Source organism: Xiphophorus hellerii, chromosome 5, assembly GCF_003331165.1.
Source record: "Xiphophorus hellerii strain 12219 chromosome 5, Xiphophorus_hellerii-4.1, whole genome shotgun sequence".
NCBI lineage: Eukaryota > Metazoa > Chordata > Actinopteri > Cyprinodontiformes > Poeciliidae > Xiphophorus > Xiphophorus hellerii.
This window is the reverse complement of record NC_045676.1, coordinates 20,679,298-20,697,994: the sequence shown is the minus strand read 5'-3', so window position 1 is coordinate 20,697,994 and position 18,697 is coordinate 20,679,298. Positions and strand designations below refer to the sequence as shown.

The window sequence follows — 18,697 nt, the reverse complement described above, 5'->3', positions numbered from 1 at the left end:
CTGAGGGAAAACTTTTGGAGAACCAACTTAACAGCAGCAAAAGTTGCACATCTGAGGACTAAAGTTCTTATAAATTCTTCTGCTTAAAGTGCTCTTTTTTTTTCTTTTTTTTCTCCCCAATTCTTGTTGCAGATTCTCAATTGGATTTAGATCTGAGCTTTGACTTGGCCATTCAAACACATGAACATGTTATCTAAGGGATTTCTTTGACATAGTAGGATCACCGTCTTAGTGGAAGGTGAACCACCATGTGTTGTATTTGGAGCTATGTGCAGCTTTAGTTTGCCTAAACACTAACTTGTTACATCTGCACAGAAAACTTTCTTCAACATGTTCGTTGTGTTCCCCTCATCAATTGTGGTAAACTAGGGATGCCTCTGTTTGGCTCTGTTTCAGCAGTGGTTTTCCATCTTTCTGCTCTTGCATAAAGGCTTGATTTGTAGAGTCGCTGATGATGAATTTGTCAATGAATTCTCCCAGCTTAGCTGTGGATCTCTGCAACACCTCCAGAGCAGCAATAAACTTCTTAGATGTTTCTCTGATAAGTGCTTTGCCCAATGGCACATCATTTTGTGGCACAGGGCTGGAAACAAACTTTCTAATTGCAGAACAAATTCTTTACACACTACAGTTCTCTAATAAACCACTGAGACCTTAACAGATCATCAGCGATAAAGTTAGACCTGGGTGGGTGGGTGACTTCTCACTGAAGGAACTGGGTTTTATTTAGTGTAGCCAAAATAAAGGGGGCAGATTACATTTGTACCATGAACTTTTCAGATTTTTATTTGTAAGAAATATAAAGAAATATAAAAAAAAACCATGGTTTTATGTTAATATCTAATTTGATCAACCATAGCTGCTAATCCAAGACTGCCTGGGACAAACCAGTGCACAGGAAGTTGGTGTTTACGTGAGAGCTCATATTTACACTGTAGCTGTGGAGGTAAACAAGAAAATGGGTGGATTGACTGGTATTTCTGCTGGTGTTTGGATTATATGTCTTCAATTTATCCTTTGCAGAAGCACCATTACAGCTCAGGACTCAGTTTATGGGTGTGCCTTACAGGAATGTACATGTTTAAAGCAGAAAAAAAAACTTGTTTTAACTTTATGCTTATACTTCAGAATAAACATTTGTTTAGGACTGATGATGCATTACAGTTTCTGCATAATTTAATTTATGGACCACACCTTTGTATTAAGTAATTTTTCCAATAATGTTTTCAATGTGACCTATGGTAAAGATGTTTTAAAAAAAGATCTTTTAAAGAAAAAACGTAAATTAGGAAAAACAGTACTTTTTTATGCATTTTTTTTTTAAATCACCTTCTACCTTCCTGTTAGTACGTCACCTTTTTCACCTGACCTGTTGCCAATAGTACATGTTCTCCAGTAAGATTTCACAAGATTCATACCTCCTAGTGCGCTCTATGACAATGTGAATAAAATTTGTCATCTGTACCCGCCCCCCGGGGTCCGTGAGGGGTCTCTGCGGATGTCCACAGAAAGCCCAGATTTTTGTATATATGATGAATGGAGGGGAAATAATATTTGCAGTCACAGAGGTGCCACAAGCAGAAATTTGCTTTCTTAGTGTGGATAAGTTATCGCAGGGAAAACTGGGGTCAAAAACATACAGTGATATTGTGGCGTGAAATCCCCTTATTCTTTTTGTTCGTTTGTTTTTTCTCTCTTCTGAGGGAGTGTATAAACCTGCAGAATATCGCCCCCTATGTGGTTTTATTGGAAGTTGTGCATTTCTGAGTGGACCTCTGGTATTGCTGAGCTAAAAATGATTAAGCTGGCTTGCTCCCATTGACGCAAGGAGTTATGTTAAGCCTTTTATGCCCTCGGGTCTTCTTAGACATGGAGAGTAAGAGGTCTTTATAAAAAGGTTGAACTTTGTGGTTGGGAGACCATTTCTGTATTGATTTGGCCTTGTTTTGGATTATTATCCTGTTGAAAGATACAGTGACTGCCTGTTCATGTTCTGGCAGAGTTCACTGGATTTTTATTTAAAATCTTCTGGTATGTGTAGAAGTCTGGGGCCAAGCTCTTGAAGAAGGTTCCCATGCTTTTAGGAGAGAAACTTCCTCATTTTGTCACAGATCCTCCACCATACCTGGGAAAGAAGTATCTTTCCACACATACAATTTGTCTTTTTTCCACCAGCTTCCATTTGTGATGGTAGGACAGAAATTACTTTTTTCTCCATGGTTTGTTAACTTCTAGATATTGTTTTACTTGAGGAAATCAACAAGTATCTGCCTGACTAGAATGGCTTTCTATTTTGAAAATGCTGCCTAAAAGAAGCTGTGGTCATCCAAGATGACCAGTAATGCTTAATGTGCGTTTCAGCTTAGTTATTTTTACATTTCTTAGTTAATGAAACATAAATCTACTCCTAAGGGCAAATTTATTATTTAATGCTGGCTGTGTTTCCCATGAAGTTGAAACCAATGAAGCGGGATGTTTCACACTGACTAGTCCAGTAGGAACAATTCTCATGTTGGAGTCAAAGTGATGCATAACTACCACAAATTCAGATAACTCTCCTAAGCTTTGAAACATTCAGCCTTGGCTGAGATCCCAGTCCTCCAAAATTACCCTTCAGTCTTTGATGTGCAGCAGATAAAAATGTGAAATTCCCAGAAGGGAGTTGCTGTCTCATTGCAGCAGAAAACCATTTTATTCCTCTGTGTTCCCACTATATTTACAGGTGTAAAGATCTCTGGCCTTTTTTGACAATCATATTGACTCCATATGTCTGACTCGGTGTCATAGACATTTTTAAGCATTTTTGTTCCCTTTTAGGTTTTGTTGAGTGAGCAGTGTTTTTGGATAGTGTTCAAAAACACGCTTATCTGGCCGTCGCACGTTCCCTCTCACTCTGCCTTAATTAGGAATTGCAGAGTAGGAACCGGCTGCATGTTTTGTGACTGCCTACGAGGAATGGAGGGAAGTGGCCAAAGTCAAGTTAGCACTAACTAACCGCGTCTGCACTGGCTTGTGTTATATGTGGGGCAGATCTGGGAAGAAACTTAGTTTTTGACTCGGCATGTAAACATTAAATGAAGTGATTCTCCTGCTGCAGCAGTTGCTCTTGGCTATTCAGCAGCCGGGCTTGGAGGTGTTTTGTATACAGGGACTGAATCGAATGAATTATCGCTCAGATTAGTTAGATAAAAACTGTTGTGGTATGACTTTAGTTTCACACTACTTGAACTTCAGGTTTCACACCAGAGTAATTTTAGAGTGCTGTAAAACTAATCCAACTGCATTGTATCAGAAACAGAGCTGAACTGAATGTATCAGAGTTCGAATCTATTTATTTGGAGTGACTTATGTATAGTGCTTTGCAAGAACAATTGCCCTCTTACAGACTCCTACTTCCAAATTTCTCTTGGCACAAAGTTTAACAACCAACAAAACAATACTTGAGTTTTGTTTTTGTAATATTAGTTGCATTTAAAGGTAAAGTAAGTTGAAATAAATGTTACCTAAAATAGACAATGCTGAGTATGCATTTGTATGTGTGACTAAATATCCTTAGGGTACAAAATTCAGATATATTATATCAAATTTTCTTTTGTTTTTGTTTATGTCTGCTTCTTGGTGCAGTATTTTTGTTTTGCTGTTTGTGATTGGTTATTTATGCAAGCTGGTACAGTGCAAGGAAACTCTGGATAAAAAAAGACCAGACTGTAGTTGATAGGTGGTGTGGTTTGTTTACATTTACTTTATCAAGTTACCAGTCAAGCGCAGACCAGATCAAGAGTGTGTGCATTTTGTGATTGTAACTTTCTCCGTTACCAACAAATTTATCTAGCATTGAACTGGAACACATGGATGTCACATTGAATCTGTATGATTGGACTGAATTGACTGTATCTCTATATAAAGAGAATATTGGGGGTTTTTTTTCTTTTGCAATGTGGCCCTTATATTAGATGGGTGTTTTTTTTTTTGTTTTGTTTTACAAATTGGTGATCTGTAAATAAACTGAGCTGTATTGAAACATTCAAGTGTGACCAAAAAAGCAAAAATAACAAATCTGTCTGAGCGGAAATGTTTTCTCTCACCACTGCAAGTTCAGACCCTTTTTCACATCAATGAACTGAAACGAGACCCTCCATTACCACCAGCTGGTGTATAAACCCCAAATAGAATTTAGTTTTAGTTCTTTTGCAGATGAACTGAATTCATCCCATTGTTCACATGCTGCTGAGTCACCTGCCACTCTCTTTGATTTTGCAGATCGTGAGGACCAGTCCATTCTCTGCACGTAAGTGAAACAAACTCCAAATGTCTCTCGCATTTATGTTGTGTTATGTGACCTGATGTCACAGAAGAGTTGCATAATGCTGATGCAAGCAGAGATCTAAACCAGATGCCAAAAATAAATGAAACGGCAAAAAAGTAAATGAATACTCCTTTTTCCTCTATTCATGCTAAAGGTTTTGCAGTTCTCTGGGAGAACCGTGTCCTTGCTTGTCACCCAGGGATTTAGTCCGGAAGTGTGTCCTGAACTCTGATGGGGAACCAGATTAGTTCTCCAAATGTTTGGGCTCATCTCTGTTTATTTGAGCTAAACAAATTATTGAGAATTTTTGAACAGTTGCAGAGACATCCAGAGACAATTGGACTCGGTGCATTAATTTTAATTAAATTTTGGCTTGTTTATTTTCTAAAAAAATTTATTTAGATATAATCATAGAGGGCTGCACAGTGGCGCAGTTGGTAGCACTGTTGCCTTGCAGCAAGAAGGTCCTGGGTTCGATTCCCGGCCGGGGTCTTTCTGCATGGAGTTTGCATGCGTGGGTTCTCTCCGGGTACTCCGGCTTCCTCCCACAGTCCAAAACCATGACTGTCAGGTTAATTGGTCTCTCTAAATTCTCCCTAGGTGTGTGTGTGTGTGTGTGTATGGTTGTTTGTCCTGTATGTCTTTGTGTTGCCCTGCGACAGACTGGCGACCTGTCCAGGCTGTACCCCGCCTCTCGCCCGGAACGTAGCTGGAGATAGGCACCAGCAACCCTCCCGACCCCATTAGGGACAAAGGGTGAACAGAAAATGGATGGATGGATGGATAATCATAGAGGTTTATCATGTTATTAGTCATTCAAGCTGAATGTCATATCCTTGCTTCATCCAGTTCCAGTACAGGTGTGTTGCATGCAGCTACTTAAGGTAAAGACCAGCTGGGGGGGTGAGCTGTACAAATGAAATGCACACATCAACAGATTACATAAAATGCATAATTAATGTTTCCATTTTCAAAGTGAGCTCAGACAGATCTGACTGCATAACTTCATTCAATATCTGGACCGAAATATTCCCGGTGTCCTGAACCAGCTGAGAGAAAAAGGCTTTCCCCATCTTTGCTTTTAATTTATTGCAACCAGGATGCAGTACATTCTTTCCCATCAAGCAATTTCCTCAGCGATTATGCTTCCTTATCAGAGGGAAACTGGAAAAGTTTAGATAACTCTATACCAGCAGCCAAATATCAGATGTTTAACTCTAAGGGAAATTTGTATGGAGCATGAATGAAAAGGGTTTAGAGGGAGAAACTGTCAGGATGTTGAACTGTACCTTGTCTTAAACTTTATATTTAAACAACCATTGTGGTTTCTAAACCTCAACGGGCCTCTGCTTTAAAACCGCTGAACATTTGTGAAGTTTCACTGGTTTTTTTGGGTCTTGTGTGATATTTTACGACAAGTTAATGTTACAGTTCTGGAGTAACAAGTGGAATAGGAGATGTTTTTTATTAAATAATATCCCTCTACTCAGTTTAGTGTGGAAAATGGTTAGAAATATAGTAAATGCATTTTGTAGATGTTGACATATAATAATGTAATAGAGGCCAGGGGAGGACATGAGAGTGAAATCTATGAAGAGTATAAAGTACAAGGAGCTTCCCACACACATTTCCCCCCCAATAATATTTTACTTATTTTTTTATTTTTATCTGAAAAAGCAAAAACAAAGCTGTATATTACCATATTTGTGCTCTGACTCTCAACAGTCTGTCTGCAAATTGTTTAAAGTCTAAAAATAGTTTTGTTTTTTTTAATGTGGATATTTTTCCTCTTTAAAAGGCACCGTAAAACTCTATAGAAGAGGCAAGATAAACATTTCTCAACACAAGTTTGAACATAATTATAAAGTTGCTGCTGATGGTAAGCTGGAAATGTCAAGTCACTTCAAGTGATGATAAGTCACCAATTAATTAACAGGAGAAAATCTTGGATGCATTTTAATCTGTATTCCCAAATGTCTGCAGCCTGAGTCTGGATGTTGTATGTCCTTACTCAGCCTAAACATGACACCACAGTTAGATTCCTCTTGGAGCTGCCAAACCCCAACACACAGAGTTTCCCGTGCCTTTTAAGGACCCTCGAACAAGCCTGCATGTGTGCTCTGTCTGACATCTCTGGGTTTAATCAGACTTCTGTATCCAAGTTTGTTGTGTGGAGGGAAAGAATCTGTCCATGTTGCTTTGTGAAAACATTTGAGTGACTTTAAAAAGGTGTAGCAGCACATACTTCAGGTTAGAGCGGTCTGATGGCCTTCCCATAACTCTAACTTGGATCCAAAAGAGATTTATAAGTGACCAGTAACAAGCCTTAGTTTGGCCTGCCTGATATGGTGTGTTAAGGTTTGAAAGCCACCTGGACTCCTTAAAACATTTATTTTGTCATTGTGACCCTTGCAGCTTTTAATAACACCTGATCTTTGTCTCCTCTGAACATAAAAATATCTGCAGAAAACATTTGCCTTGTCCATGTGCTTCTGTAAATGTCAGTCAAGCCTGAAGGTGTTGGCATCCTTTCAATCAATCTTTGCTAGTGGTTCTTGCGATTTTCTTTACATCAGATGGGGTCAGATGGTTAAAACCGTAACATTATATTAAAGGGACAATAATCTCAACCACGTATATAAACTATTTGACTAATAAAGCCGGCAAACATCAAGCTTCTGGAATAATCTTAACCTTGTTGCCAATTTCTTGAGGTTCTTGGTAGGACAACAACTCATTTAAATAATCTCTGCCAATTCATATTACAGGAGTTATTGTATCATGGCAGAGTTATTCCAGGTTGTTTTTGATTCCCAAAACCATGTTTTGATTTTTTGTGACTTGAAAAGTGGCATGTATCCAAATATAAGATGCATACCACTATGTGCATCATTTTGATCTGATGTCTATGATTGGTGTCAGTAAACAGTTGCACTTTGATCCCTACATGTGCTGTTTTAATGCTGTTTTAACCAAAAGACTGAAATAACTTAAATAATCCCACATCAGCTGAATTTTCAGACTTGGAAAAATTCCACCAGGATCAGATTACATAACGGCAAGTTAGATTTTACTTTGGGTCAGGCATGGTGAAGTTATCTCTGCAGCACATGATTCCCATCAAATTAAACTGGACTGTTGAACTGTGAACAGAAATCCTGTCAGTTCTATTTATCCTTATGGTGCGCGCTCTCTCTCTCTCTCCTGGGATCTGTTAATCCTGTTCTTTCTTTGTTTTTCCCGTTCTTCAGAGGAGAGTCTGGTGCCGGGAAAACGGAGAACACCAAGAAGGTCATCCAGTATCTGGCTGTTGTGGCCTCGTCTCACAAAGGCAAAAAGGACAGCAGCGCTGTAGGTATCTGTGTGAAGAACCAGTGTTAGGATCTGTCAGTCACTTCCCTCACTCTTAAAGGAAACCTGCCCAGTTTAATTCTGTATATTTCCTTCAAATAGCAACAAACAGGATCACAGTTTGCATACGTGAGTAAAGGGGAATGCCTGAAGTGTGCTGTTTTTGTTTTTTTGCGTGTGCCATTTGTGTGTTTTGTTAGAAAAGTGCATGAAGTTTAGTGTCACCAAATAGGTGTTGTTCTACATCCAGGGTGTCCAATTTTCTAAAATTAGATGGTGTTTTCTTCAACATGTCTCACTAGCTATAGCTTATTTAGAACAGCCTCCTCGCTGGAATAAAATGTTGGCATACTTCCTGGAAGTCTTCCTAAAAGAAAATCCAACTTTTTACTCTGGCGACTGGCTTGTTCAGACTGCATGATGGTTAGTAGAGTACTGACACGCAGTGATGAACGTGCCCCTTTTCCTTCCTTGAGACGGGATTTTTGTCAAATTGATGGTTTTCTCTGCTGCTGGAGATTAAACCAAACTCTCTGCAGCAGTGAAAGAGTCTCTCACAGATCATCGAGCACAGTGTGAGCATGCCCATCTCCTGTTTTTGTCTGTCAAAATCCAACAACCTCTTGACTCCTAAACATATAATCGACCTGTGAGGTACATAGGAAGTGTTCACTGACTCTTCTGTTGCAGATTTTATTGTTTTTTTGTTGGGGTTTTTTGGGGGGGGGAGTTTTTGGTTAATGTCTTTTTATTGTTTTTTTACATAGACCTCATAAAACACTGACAAAGACACATTAACGCACAGCAGAAATCCGTCCCACCCCACCCCTCCTACACCGGATTTATTACCCCCACATAAATCCACCTTGTATTCATGCAACAGCCCATGCAAGGTACAGGTTTGTGCACAAGTGAAACAACCAACATTTGACCTTTACACAAATTTATCTGCAAAAATTATTTCAACAAAAGATATGAATGACTACCAAATATCATAGAATTCTTTTTTAACAGATCCTCTAACTGTATAGATTTTATTGTTTTATCTTATGTTTTCATGACAAAGGTTCTGGAAGTGTTCATGCCACGGCCCATTACCTAAAGACAAAAAGGTGTGAAAAAGAAGGATTCATTCAAATTGATGAAGCAAAAAAACAAATTTTTCTCAGTAAAGTGATTTTTTTTTTTTTCCCTATGTGGCCATTGGCATAAAACTTGCACCAGATCTGTCACAATCACATCAAAACAAAATATTCCATAAATTGGGTGCATTAAGTGAAGTCACACAGCATAGAAGTGTAGCAGATATTTATTGAAAATTTCTTTAGTACTGAGTAGAAAAGGTAAAAGAACAGGTTCATCCACACAAACTGTCCTTTTTCATAGATTTTTCAGTTTAGTCAGATTGACTGGGGCATCAATGGCTTTGTTGTCTGGCGTTGAAACCAATTAAAAGCTTCCTTTTGGTGCTTTTCAGACTGTTTTGCTTTGAAATCCACATTTGATCCACCTTGTCGAGAATAACCCAAACATCACCGTCACTTGACCTTTGCGTCCAGTTTGTCTTCCAAACACGCTGCATTTTGTTGCATTCAGAAATGTAATGCTGGTCTCCTATGACCAGACTATATTCCCATTGGATTGTCCAAATGTTCTGTGGTAAACTTTAACATCCTTCAGCAGTGAGTGTGCATGGAGTTCCTTTCTTATTGCTTTTAGGGGAAACCGCTGTGCCTGCCTCCAGGTTTTTCTGAAACTGACTCCTAAGAGCACCTGGTCATGGCTAAGACATTTCTCAAGGAATCTGAAACCAGTGCCATTAATTTTTGCCACAGTAAAGTTTTGAAGCTGTTGAGTTCTCTGTTTTTACCCATCGTGACATGCTTTTGATTTGATAGGCTTTCAGCGAGGATTAAATCCACTGATCTTCATTTGCTCTGACGGGAAGCAGAAATACTTTATACTGCAGATTTCAGACATTTTCTTTTTGTACTTTGTGTTCAGAGCTTATTTCCTTGTTCTTCCACTTTTTTATACTTGTTGCATGGAGTTTTTTGCTTTATACGTTTTTATCTTGTGTAAATTCCTGGTTGTGTTGTTGATGTGGTGTATATTTAATCTCAAAAGCCTTTACTTAGTGAGGGGAAAAGGTTTTGGTGATCATATTCTGTATTAGGCTATGTGTGTTATTTTTTTTTTTTTAAGTGACTAACTTCTTTTCTACTAATCTCACACATGTTTTGGGTGTCTAGAGGAAATATTGCCTGATTATTCTTTCCTCTAAGTTCCAGAAGCTCCCACAGTTTGAACAGAAATAGTTTCAGGAATGTTTTGGGTTTTTTTCTTTTCCTTTTTTTTCCTTCTCTCCTTTTCAGGCCTTTTTGACTCCTGCTGCTTATCTGCCTTAAAAGTTTATATTTACATTTCATGAGATGCAAGTTTTTCCTTTACTTCCACCTTGCTGTGCTCTGTCTTCTTCCCTTTGTTTTCTAGTTTTCCTGAACTCTGAACAGCACATCATCAGTGGGTCTGTATTTTCTCCTTTTCCCTAAAACATAAGAGTGGCTTTTATTTTGCCGCATTTGGTACAGAAGTTTGTTTTTTCCAGAAACATCAACATTATATTCGATCTAAATAAATTCCACAGATTCAAATAAGAGAGACTTTTTTAAAATTAACTTTGACTATAAATCATTTACCATCAGTCTGAAGAGCTACTTCTTTATACTGTTTTCTTTTTTTCCCTTCTTTCTCTGCCAGGCTTTAGCTCATTTACACAGCTAAAGCCTGTGGGTGTTTTTAATTAAGAAAATTTATGTAGAGGTCCTGACCTCCTGACCTCGATGCAAACAAAAGGAACCACTTTGATCAGGAGGATTAGCTCGATTCAAAATGATGGGCTGTCCACCTCGGTTACAGACATTCACTCAGCTACTTTTGCTGGAGACAAATTACATCTCCAGAAAATATGTTTGGATAATTCTTTATACATCAAAATCTATCAAATAAGTTTTCTTAAACTAAGACAGACTTTTCTTGATTCTGTGTAATTATGCCTTTTACTGCTCACTATAAAATGCCTTAGTACTGTAGTGGTGAATCAATTAGATGAATGATTTGATGCTGTCTTCCCCCTGTCCTGCATCATTTTCGTGGTAAACACTCACCGAGAATCACCCTTGTATCTTCTTGACACCACCTACTTCTGTCACCAGGGTGAGCTGGAGAAGCAGCTCCTGCAGGCCAATCCCATCCTTGAGGCCTTCGGAAACGCCAAGACCATCAAAAATGACAACTCCTCTCGATTTGTGAGTATGTGGTTTAAAGAAGTATATATTTTATTTATGTATATTTTGGAGTCCGTGATGGGAATCTCACTTTTCCTTGTCATCTCTCTTTTTCAGGGAAAATTCATCCGCATTAACTTTGATGTGACGGGCTACATCGTTGGAGCAAACATTGAGACTTGTATCCTTTTAATGAGATTTTTTGCAGCTCTGAAACAACTTCTTTCCCAATTTAGGCTATTCTAGCTACTTATCCACCTGCAGTCTTATCACGCCACAACTCTTTTTAATAGAAGTACAGAAGAGATTAAAATGATAGCTAGCAGATTGTGTCTTACATATGAAGTCATGCCACTTGAAGTTTCCCATAGTTTGTTGCAAACACAAAATTCTGCGTATTCTATCAGGCAAAAAATAAAGGCAATCCATAATTGCAAAGAGGGAGAACAAGGATCTATATATTGTTTACTCTGAATGCAAAATTTGTGTTCCTCAACTAGGGGCTGCTCTCAGACCTGCTGGAAAAGTCCCGGTGCATCCGGCAGGCAAAGACGGAAAGAGCTTTTCACATTTTCTACTACATGATCGCTGGCGCCAAAGACAAAATGAAAGGTTAGATTATTATCTTTAAGCTTCTTTAAACTGTTCACACATTGTACTTAAGAGTATGCCGACAAGGAGTCACAAGTTCTTACAAATGGGGGGGGAAAAATTTTTTTAAAGACAAATGAAAGCTGAGCATGCTCTCAATGAAGTAATTAAGTTGTTTGACTGTTTTTCTATTATCATCAGAGGACCTTCTTCTGGAGCCCTTCAGTAATTACCGCTTCCTGAGTGCGGGCCATGTTCAGATTTCTGGACAGCAAGATGATGAACTGTTCGAGGAGACCATGGAGGCAATGAACATCATGGGCTTCACTGAGGAGGAAAGAACTGGTAACAGTGGCTTTTCTGTTATTGTGCATGGAAATGCCTGCATATCTCATGCAGTGGCAGTACCTTAATCAATCTACTTCATGTGTTTGCTCTTAATGATGCAGATATATTGAAGGTTTGCTCCACCGTAATGCAGCTGGGAAACATTGAGTTCAAGAAAGAGAGGAATCAAGAGCAGGCCACCATGCCGGACAACACTGGTTAGAAACTTTTACGTCCAACGAGTCAAATAATGTTTTCATTACAAATTTCTGTGCTTATTGGTTTTATTACTTAACCACTTTTTTCACGTCCCCAGCGGCACAGAAGGTTTGCCACCTGCAGGGCATCAACGTGACGGACTTCACCAGAGCAATCCTCACCCCTCGTATCAAAGTGGGCAGAGAGGTGGTGCAGAAGGCACAAACCAAAGAGCAGGTAAAACCAATTAAAACTACACACCATAGGTTAATTTAGAAGTTCTTGTAACAGTAAGTGCATTTGATTTGTTGTGGATTTAATTTTTTTTGTATATATTAGGCTGATTTTGCTATCGAAGCTTTGGCTAAGGCCATTTTTGAGCGACTCTTCCGCTGGATCCTGGGGCGTGTCAACAAAACGTTGGACAAGACCAAACGTCAGGGAGCCTCCTTCCTGGGAATCCTTGATATTGCCGGCTTTGAGATTTTTGAAGTATAAACATATTTATCAGTCACATTTCATCATTGCGTGACTACAAATGCCTTGAGGTAAAAGTACTTGCACAGATGGAGGACATGTGATGTGTATCTTCTGCTGTGTGTGTTAGGACAACTCATTTGAGCAACTGTGCATCAACTACACCAACGAGAAGCTGCAGCAGCTCTTCAACCACACCATGTTCATCCTGGAGCAGGAGGAGTACCAGAGGGAGGGCATCGAGTGGAACTTCATCGACTTTGGACTTGACCTACAGCCCTGCATCGAGCTCATTGAGAGGCCGGTAACGAGTACTGACGCGTTAAAAATAGCCACTGGAATGAACACATTGCAATAACAAGTTCCACTTCCATGCACAGAGGAAGTTTAAAATGTAAAATTAGTTATTTTATTGCTAAGCCCCGTTGTGCATCCTCCACAGAACAATCCTCCAGGCATCTTGGCCCTGCTGGATGAAGAGTGCTGGTTCCCAAAGGCCACAGATGTCTCTTTTGTGGAGAAACTCATGAACACTCAAGGAAGCCATGTGAAGTTTGCCAAACCAAAGCAGCTCAAAGACAAAACGGAGTTCTCCATTCTTCACTATGCTGGAAAGGTGAATATGAAGAAACGACACAAATGCGTCCTGTTCTTGTTTTACAGATGCATTTTTTAATACTTTGCTCTCAAGAAGAAAGACTTTCTTTTAATCTAAAATGGTCTTTTTTAAAATAAAGTTTCTGAAGGTTTTTCAAAGATTTTTTATTTATTTATTTTTAATTTGGGTGATTTTGTTCTTGTTCTGAGCAAAAACAGTGGATCAAATCAGTGGATTTAAAAAAAATTTTTTTTACATTTTTGTAATAAAGATGACCTATTGTATTTCAAAACCTCAGAAATTAATCATCCTTCGGTTCATTATACGTTGTCTCCCAAATTTTCATCTCGATTCTTTCTAAATGACGGAGCTAAAATATGTATTTTATGTTTGTCACATTGTCGATTTGTAATTTTTATACATTAAGGCCAATTAAGATGACATAAGATTGCTTCTTTGTGACAGAAAGCTGGTTTATAATTGGTTCATTATCAAACTGTTCATACCTTCCAGTTATTTTAACAAAGCAAAAATGTATTTCTCTGAAGACTAGATAAAAACCTTTTGCACTATATTGTTCAAAAAAAGGTTTCCTCTGACTGCTTATGCCTTATAGGAAGAAAAACATTGACTAAGATTATGTAATGATTTTGTTTTTTAGGTAGATTATAATGCCACAGCCTGGCTGACAAAGAACATGGACCCACTAAATGACAACGTCACAGCACTGCTCAACAACTCCTCCAGCCTATTTGTGCAGGACCTCTGGAAAGATTGTGAGATATGAGATATACACAAAAATAATTATTTCTGATAAGTGAACAAATACCTTACCTACTTTACCCTCATAGAAATGTACATATTATTGTGTAAATGTACAAGCTCTGTTTACACTTTGTTCTTCAGCGGACCGGGTGGTTGGTCTGGACACGATAGCCAAGATGACGGACAGCACCATGCCAAGCGGATCAAAAACCAAGAAGGGAATGTTTCGTACTGTGGGACAGCTCTACAAGGAGTCTCTGGCAAAACTCATGACAACACTACACAACACTCAGCCCAACTTCGTCAGATGCATCATCCCGAACCACGAGAAGAGGGTTAAGCGCAATACATAGCTTTTGCATCATATACTAAAGTTCTTGCTGTTAGAATCCTAAAACTGAACCTTTTCAGGCAGGAAAGCTGGATGCACACCTGGTGCTCGAGCAGCTGAGGTGTAACGGTGTGTTGGAGGGAATCCGAATCTGTCGGCAAGGTTTTCCAAATCGAATTGTTTTCCAGGAGTTCCGTCAAAGGTTGGTGTAAAACCATTTGTATCAGTCTTAATATCCAGCTTATGATAAATCCGGGTAATAGCGACTTCTGTCCGTCTCTGTACAGATATGAAATCTTGGCTGCAAGTGCTATTCCAAAAGGCTTCATGGATGGCAAACAAGCCTGCTGCCTCATGGTGGGAACAATTACAATTTTTAATCTCATCTTCATAGCGATCTTCATCCCGCTGCTCTTCCTAAAAGTCCTATTAAAATCTTATGTCTGTGCAGATCAAGCATCTTGACTTGGACCCCAACCTGTACAGGATTGGACAGAGTAAGATCTTCTTCCGAACTGGAGTGCTTGCCCAGTTGGAGGAGGAGAGAGATCTGAAGATCACCGTGATCATCATCGCTTTCCAGGCTCAGGCGAGAGGCTTCCTGGCTAGAAAGTAGGAGAGCACAAGCTTTCACGCACAAAATTTTGCCTGCTCGTACTCAACATTAACATGACTTTACATTTATGATTTCATGTTCTTTATTATTTTTAACCGCTTTGTTTTCAAAGGGCATTTGCCAAGAGGCAGCAGCAGCTGACGGCCATGAAAGTGATCCAAAGGAATTGTGCCGCTTACCTTAAACTCAGGAACTGGCAGTGGTGGAGACTCTTCACAAAGGTCTGCTCCTGACGGACCACAATGTCACAGTGTACCGCTGTTTTGTAGCCTATATTTAGTGTTGTGCAAGATCATAATTAATGAGAACTAGTTCTACGTTTTCTTCACACGAGTTAATATTAACTTATTTAAATGCTTTTCTCATGATTAAACATGCCAGTGTCATTATCAGTTTCTTTTTTTCTCCAGCTGGAGATTCCCTGCCTGCAGCAGGTTCTGCAGAGTAATACCAGAACTTTGATGCAGTAACAACTCAGTATAATCTGTTTCAAAGTTAAGCCACAAGCCTGCAGTTTAAATTAAATTTAAAATAGATAGGCATAATTTACCAACAATAATTCAGCACAAATGTATATCTTCAACAGAAAAAGTTTTCTCTTGTGCACACATGGAAAGCTTTTCACTTTAAGGGAAATTTTGCAGCTCTATGCTGCATGAAAAGGTTGACGTTAGCCTAATTTTCTTGATGTTGCATCGAGCCAATAAGCTAAGCGATCTGCCTACATTATGACCCTCACCTGTGGTAATGAGACAGGATCACTATGGACAGATGACAAACAAAAGCAGCTGAAATTAGCTTCTTCCGGCGAGTGACTGGGCTAAGAATTAGAGATTTGGTCATATCTGGGTTTCCCTCCTGGACCAGCTGCCCTCAAAACCTGATTTTGAATAAACAAAAGATTATAGAGCCATCATTGATATTTTGTACAGATATGCATTAGGTTCAAGCTTATCATTTAAAATAAACCTTAAGTTAAATTACCAAACATTGTCACTTACAAACATGCTCATTTAAGCACTTTTGTGCACAACACACATTTGTTTTAATTTACCCAGAAATAACTGGATAAATGATTTAAGCAACTTGAAATTTAACATCAGTTTAAAAATATTTTCCTAACGTTTGCTATTTACAGGTCAAGCCTCTGCTGCAAGTGACCCGCCAAGAGGAGGAGATGAGTCTAAAGGAGGATGAGCTGAACAGAGCCAAAGAGGTGGCAACCAAGTTTGAATCAGAGCTAAAAGAAATCACCCTGAAACACACTCAGGTAAAGGAAGACACAAGCAATCACATGGTTTACAATCTGTTTTCCAGACCTTTCTGCTAGATATTTATTATTTCCAGCTCGCTTAAGCCTGTCTTTTCTTATTTAAATTTACAAAAGAAAGCAAACATAAAGAAGAAATGACTATTTGACTCTGTGCCATACAGATTGTAGAGGAGCGGAACGCCCTGCAGGAGCAGCTCCAGGCTGAGACCGAGCTGTACGCAGAGGCAGAGGAGATGAGGGTCCGCCTGGCAGCGAAGAAGCAGGAGTTGGAGGAGATCCTCCATGAGATGGAGGCCAGACTGGATGAAGAGGAAGAACGTGCTCAGACACTGCTTCTGGACAAGAAGAAGATGCAGCAGCAGATGCAGGTCTGATCTGATCGGTCACTTCTCTGCTCATTTGTCTATAATGACAGGTGATGAAACTAATAGCTGGGTTGTTTTTTCCTAAAGGAACTGGAGGAGCATTTGGAAGAAGAAGAGGATGCCCGTCAAAAGCTGCAGCTGGAGAAAGTGACGTCTGAAGGAAAGATAAAAAAGCTGGAGGATGACATCCTGGTTATGGAGGACCAAAACAACAAACTGCTGAAGGTCTGGTTTGCAATCCAGAATAATTTATTCCAGATTTCTGGCTGTCACATACTGAGGGAGTTTATTTGTGATGGCTTTGTAGGAGCGCAAGCTGATGGAGGAAAGAATTGCTGATTTCAGTGCCAATCTGGCAGAGGAAGAGGAGAAATCCAAAAACCTCACAAAGCTCAAAAACAAACACGAGTCCATGATCTCGGATTTGGAAGGTAATCCAAATCCAAACCAGATCTTGTAGCGTGAAAAAAAAAAAAAAAAAAGGTTTAACAAAGAGATTGCTGAGCTGACTTTTCTGCCGTTCTAGTCCGCTTGAAGAAAGAAGAAAAAACTCGGCAGGAGCTGGATAAGGCAAAGCGAAAGTTGGAGGCAGAGTCCAATGACTTACAAGAGCAAATAGCCGACCTGCAGGCCCAGATCGCTGACCTTAAGGCTCAGCTGGCCAAGAAGGAGGAAGAATTACAGAACGCATTGTCCAGGTGACGCCTTCATTTGCAAAATGTTCATACCCCTGGGATTTTTACTGATTTTTCTTTTCTTGTCATAAAGTACTACTTGATTTTATGTGCCTAATTCTATTGCTCTATTTATGAGGTGGAAGAAAATGGTACGTTGTTTCAAAACATTTTTTACTAAGGATCAGAAAAAGTTAGCTTTCATTTAAATTCAACAACCTTCATTCAGATTGTCCTAAATAAGATCAAATTAAGTTGATTTCTCTCAGAAGTATTTTAGCATATAAATTGAGTCTGCCTGGCCAGAATTGAAGGAATGATGGACCTAAATTTAACTTTAAATATCGATTTCAAGGTTTTGACACATTCTGAGATGCTTTTCATTGATTCTGAGAATAGTGGTGAGTAAAATGTCAGGCTCTGGATGTTCAAAGCTGGCAGAGATGTACCCCAAAAGGCTTGTAGCATTTCTTGCTGTTGCAAATTATAAACCGTTTATATTATAAACCGGACATTAAGCGAAACATGTTTCTAAGTATTCTTTCCTTTGTTTTCCACATCACAAATATGCACGTAGTTGTTTATTTACATAAAATGAAACTTAGAATTGCAATGTGACAATTAAACCAAATCTCAAAAGTAACCAAATATTTGCTTGAGTTCAAGTTGACACCCTTTATTCCTCTTAGGTTAGAAGATGAGACAGCCCAGAAAAACAACGCTCTGAAGAAGATCAGGGAGCTGGAGGGTCACATCTCCGACCTGCAGGAGGATCTCGACTCTGAGCGAGCGGCCAGGAACAAGGCGGAGAAGATCAAGCGCGACCTCGGCGAGGAGCTGGAGGCGCTCAAATCAGAGCTAGAAGACACTCTGGACACAACTGCAACTCAGCAAGAGTTGAGGTTGGTCATATGGAACATGAATATCTTTAAAGGAATTTTATAAAGTTAAGAACAGCTTTTCTTTGTAAAAAATAAAAATAAATAAAAACTGTTGTGCCTCGCTGACTGTCTGCAGAGCCAAACGAGAGCAAGAGGTGACCCTGCTGAAGAGAGCCATTGACGAGGAGAACCGCACACACGAGGCCCAAATACAGGAAATGCGACAGAAACACACCCAAGCTGTGGAGGAGCTGACTGAGCAGCTGGAGCAGTCCAAACGAGTGCGCCTGGGTCGCCAAACACACGCACTGTGTTTTTTATCCCAGTAGATACTAATGTCGTCACAATCTTCTGCTCAGGTGAAGTCCAATCTGGAGAAGGCTAAACAAGCTCTGGAGAAGGAAACCTCTGAGTTAACCATGGAGGTGCGCTCACTGACTCAGGCCAAACAGGACGGGGAGCACAAGAGGAAGAAGCTGGAGGGTCAGGTGGCAGATCTGCAGTCGCGCTTCTCCGACAGCGAGAAGCAGAAGGCTGAGCTGGGAGAGCGCTGCTCTAAGATCACTGCAAGTTTTATTTTTTGTTCTTAAAAGCATTAGTGCAGAAATAAAGTGGGAATTTTAAAGTATTGAGGTGCAGAAATAATTTAGCATTTTC

General features: G+C 39.5%; 1 protein-coding gene across 4 annotated transcripts in view; it reads left to right on the top strand.

The window, feature by feature from the left end:
• The window catches only part of LOC116719831 (myosin-11), a 31,367-nt gene that overhangs the window by 6,610 nt on the left and 6,060 nt on the right, over window positions 1–18,697 (top strand). For 3 of the 4 annotated variants that reach the window (XM_032562560.1, XM_032562561.1, XM_032562563.1), the window contains exons 4-29: window positions 4,261–4,288; window positions 7,558–7,657; window positions 7,760–7,786; window positions 10,873–10,965; window positions 11,062–11,125; window positions 11,458–11,556; window positions 11,737–11,880; window positions 11,985–12,080; window positions 12,179–12,297; window positions 12,400–12,552; window positions 12,668–12,841; window positions 12,980–13,153; window positions 13,797–13,911; window positions 14,042–14,235; window positions 14,312–14,433; window positions 14,519–14,588; window positions 14,683–14,843; window positions 14,960–15,068; window positions 15,986–16,117; window positions 16,282–16,488; window positions 16,573–16,710; window positions 16,793–16,916; window positions 17,012–17,183; window positions 17,849–18,061; window positions 18,177–18,321; window positions 18,400–18,606. In XM_032562560.1, the coding sequence (XP_032418451.1) occupies window positions 4,261–4,288; window positions 7,558–7,657; window positions 7,760–7,786; window positions 10,873–10,965; window positions 11,062–11,125; window positions 11,458–11,556; window positions 11,737–11,880; window positions 11,985–12,080; window positions 12,179–12,297; window positions 12,400–12,552; window positions 12,668–12,841; window positions 12,980–13,153; window positions 13,797–13,911; window positions 14,042–14,235; window positions 14,312–14,433; window positions 14,519–14,588; window positions 14,683–14,843; window positions 14,960–15,068; window positions 15,986–16,117; window positions 16,282–16,488; window positions 16,573–16,710; window positions 16,793–16,916; window positions 17,012–17,183; window positions 17,849–18,061; window positions 18,177–18,321; window positions 18,400–18,606 (3,380 nt within the window). The remainder of the gene's footprint in view (window positions 1–4,260; window positions 4,289–7,557; window positions 7,658–7,759; window positions 7,787–10,872; window positions 10,966–11,061; window positions 11,126–11,457; window positions 11,557–11,736; window positions 11,881–11,984; window positions 12,081–12,178; window positions 12,298–12,399; window positions 12,553–12,667; window positions 12,842–12,979; window positions 13,154–13,796; window positions 13,912–14,041; window positions 14,236–14,311; window positions 14,434–14,518; window positions 14,589–14,682; window positions 14,844–14,959; window positions 15,069–15,985; window positions 16,118–16,281; window positions 16,489–16,572; window positions 16,711–16,792; window positions 16,917–17,011; window positions 17,184–17,848; window positions 18,062–18,176; window positions 18,322–18,399; window positions 18,607–18,697) is intronic. The other variant, XM_032562562.1, reaches the window with a different exon arrangement.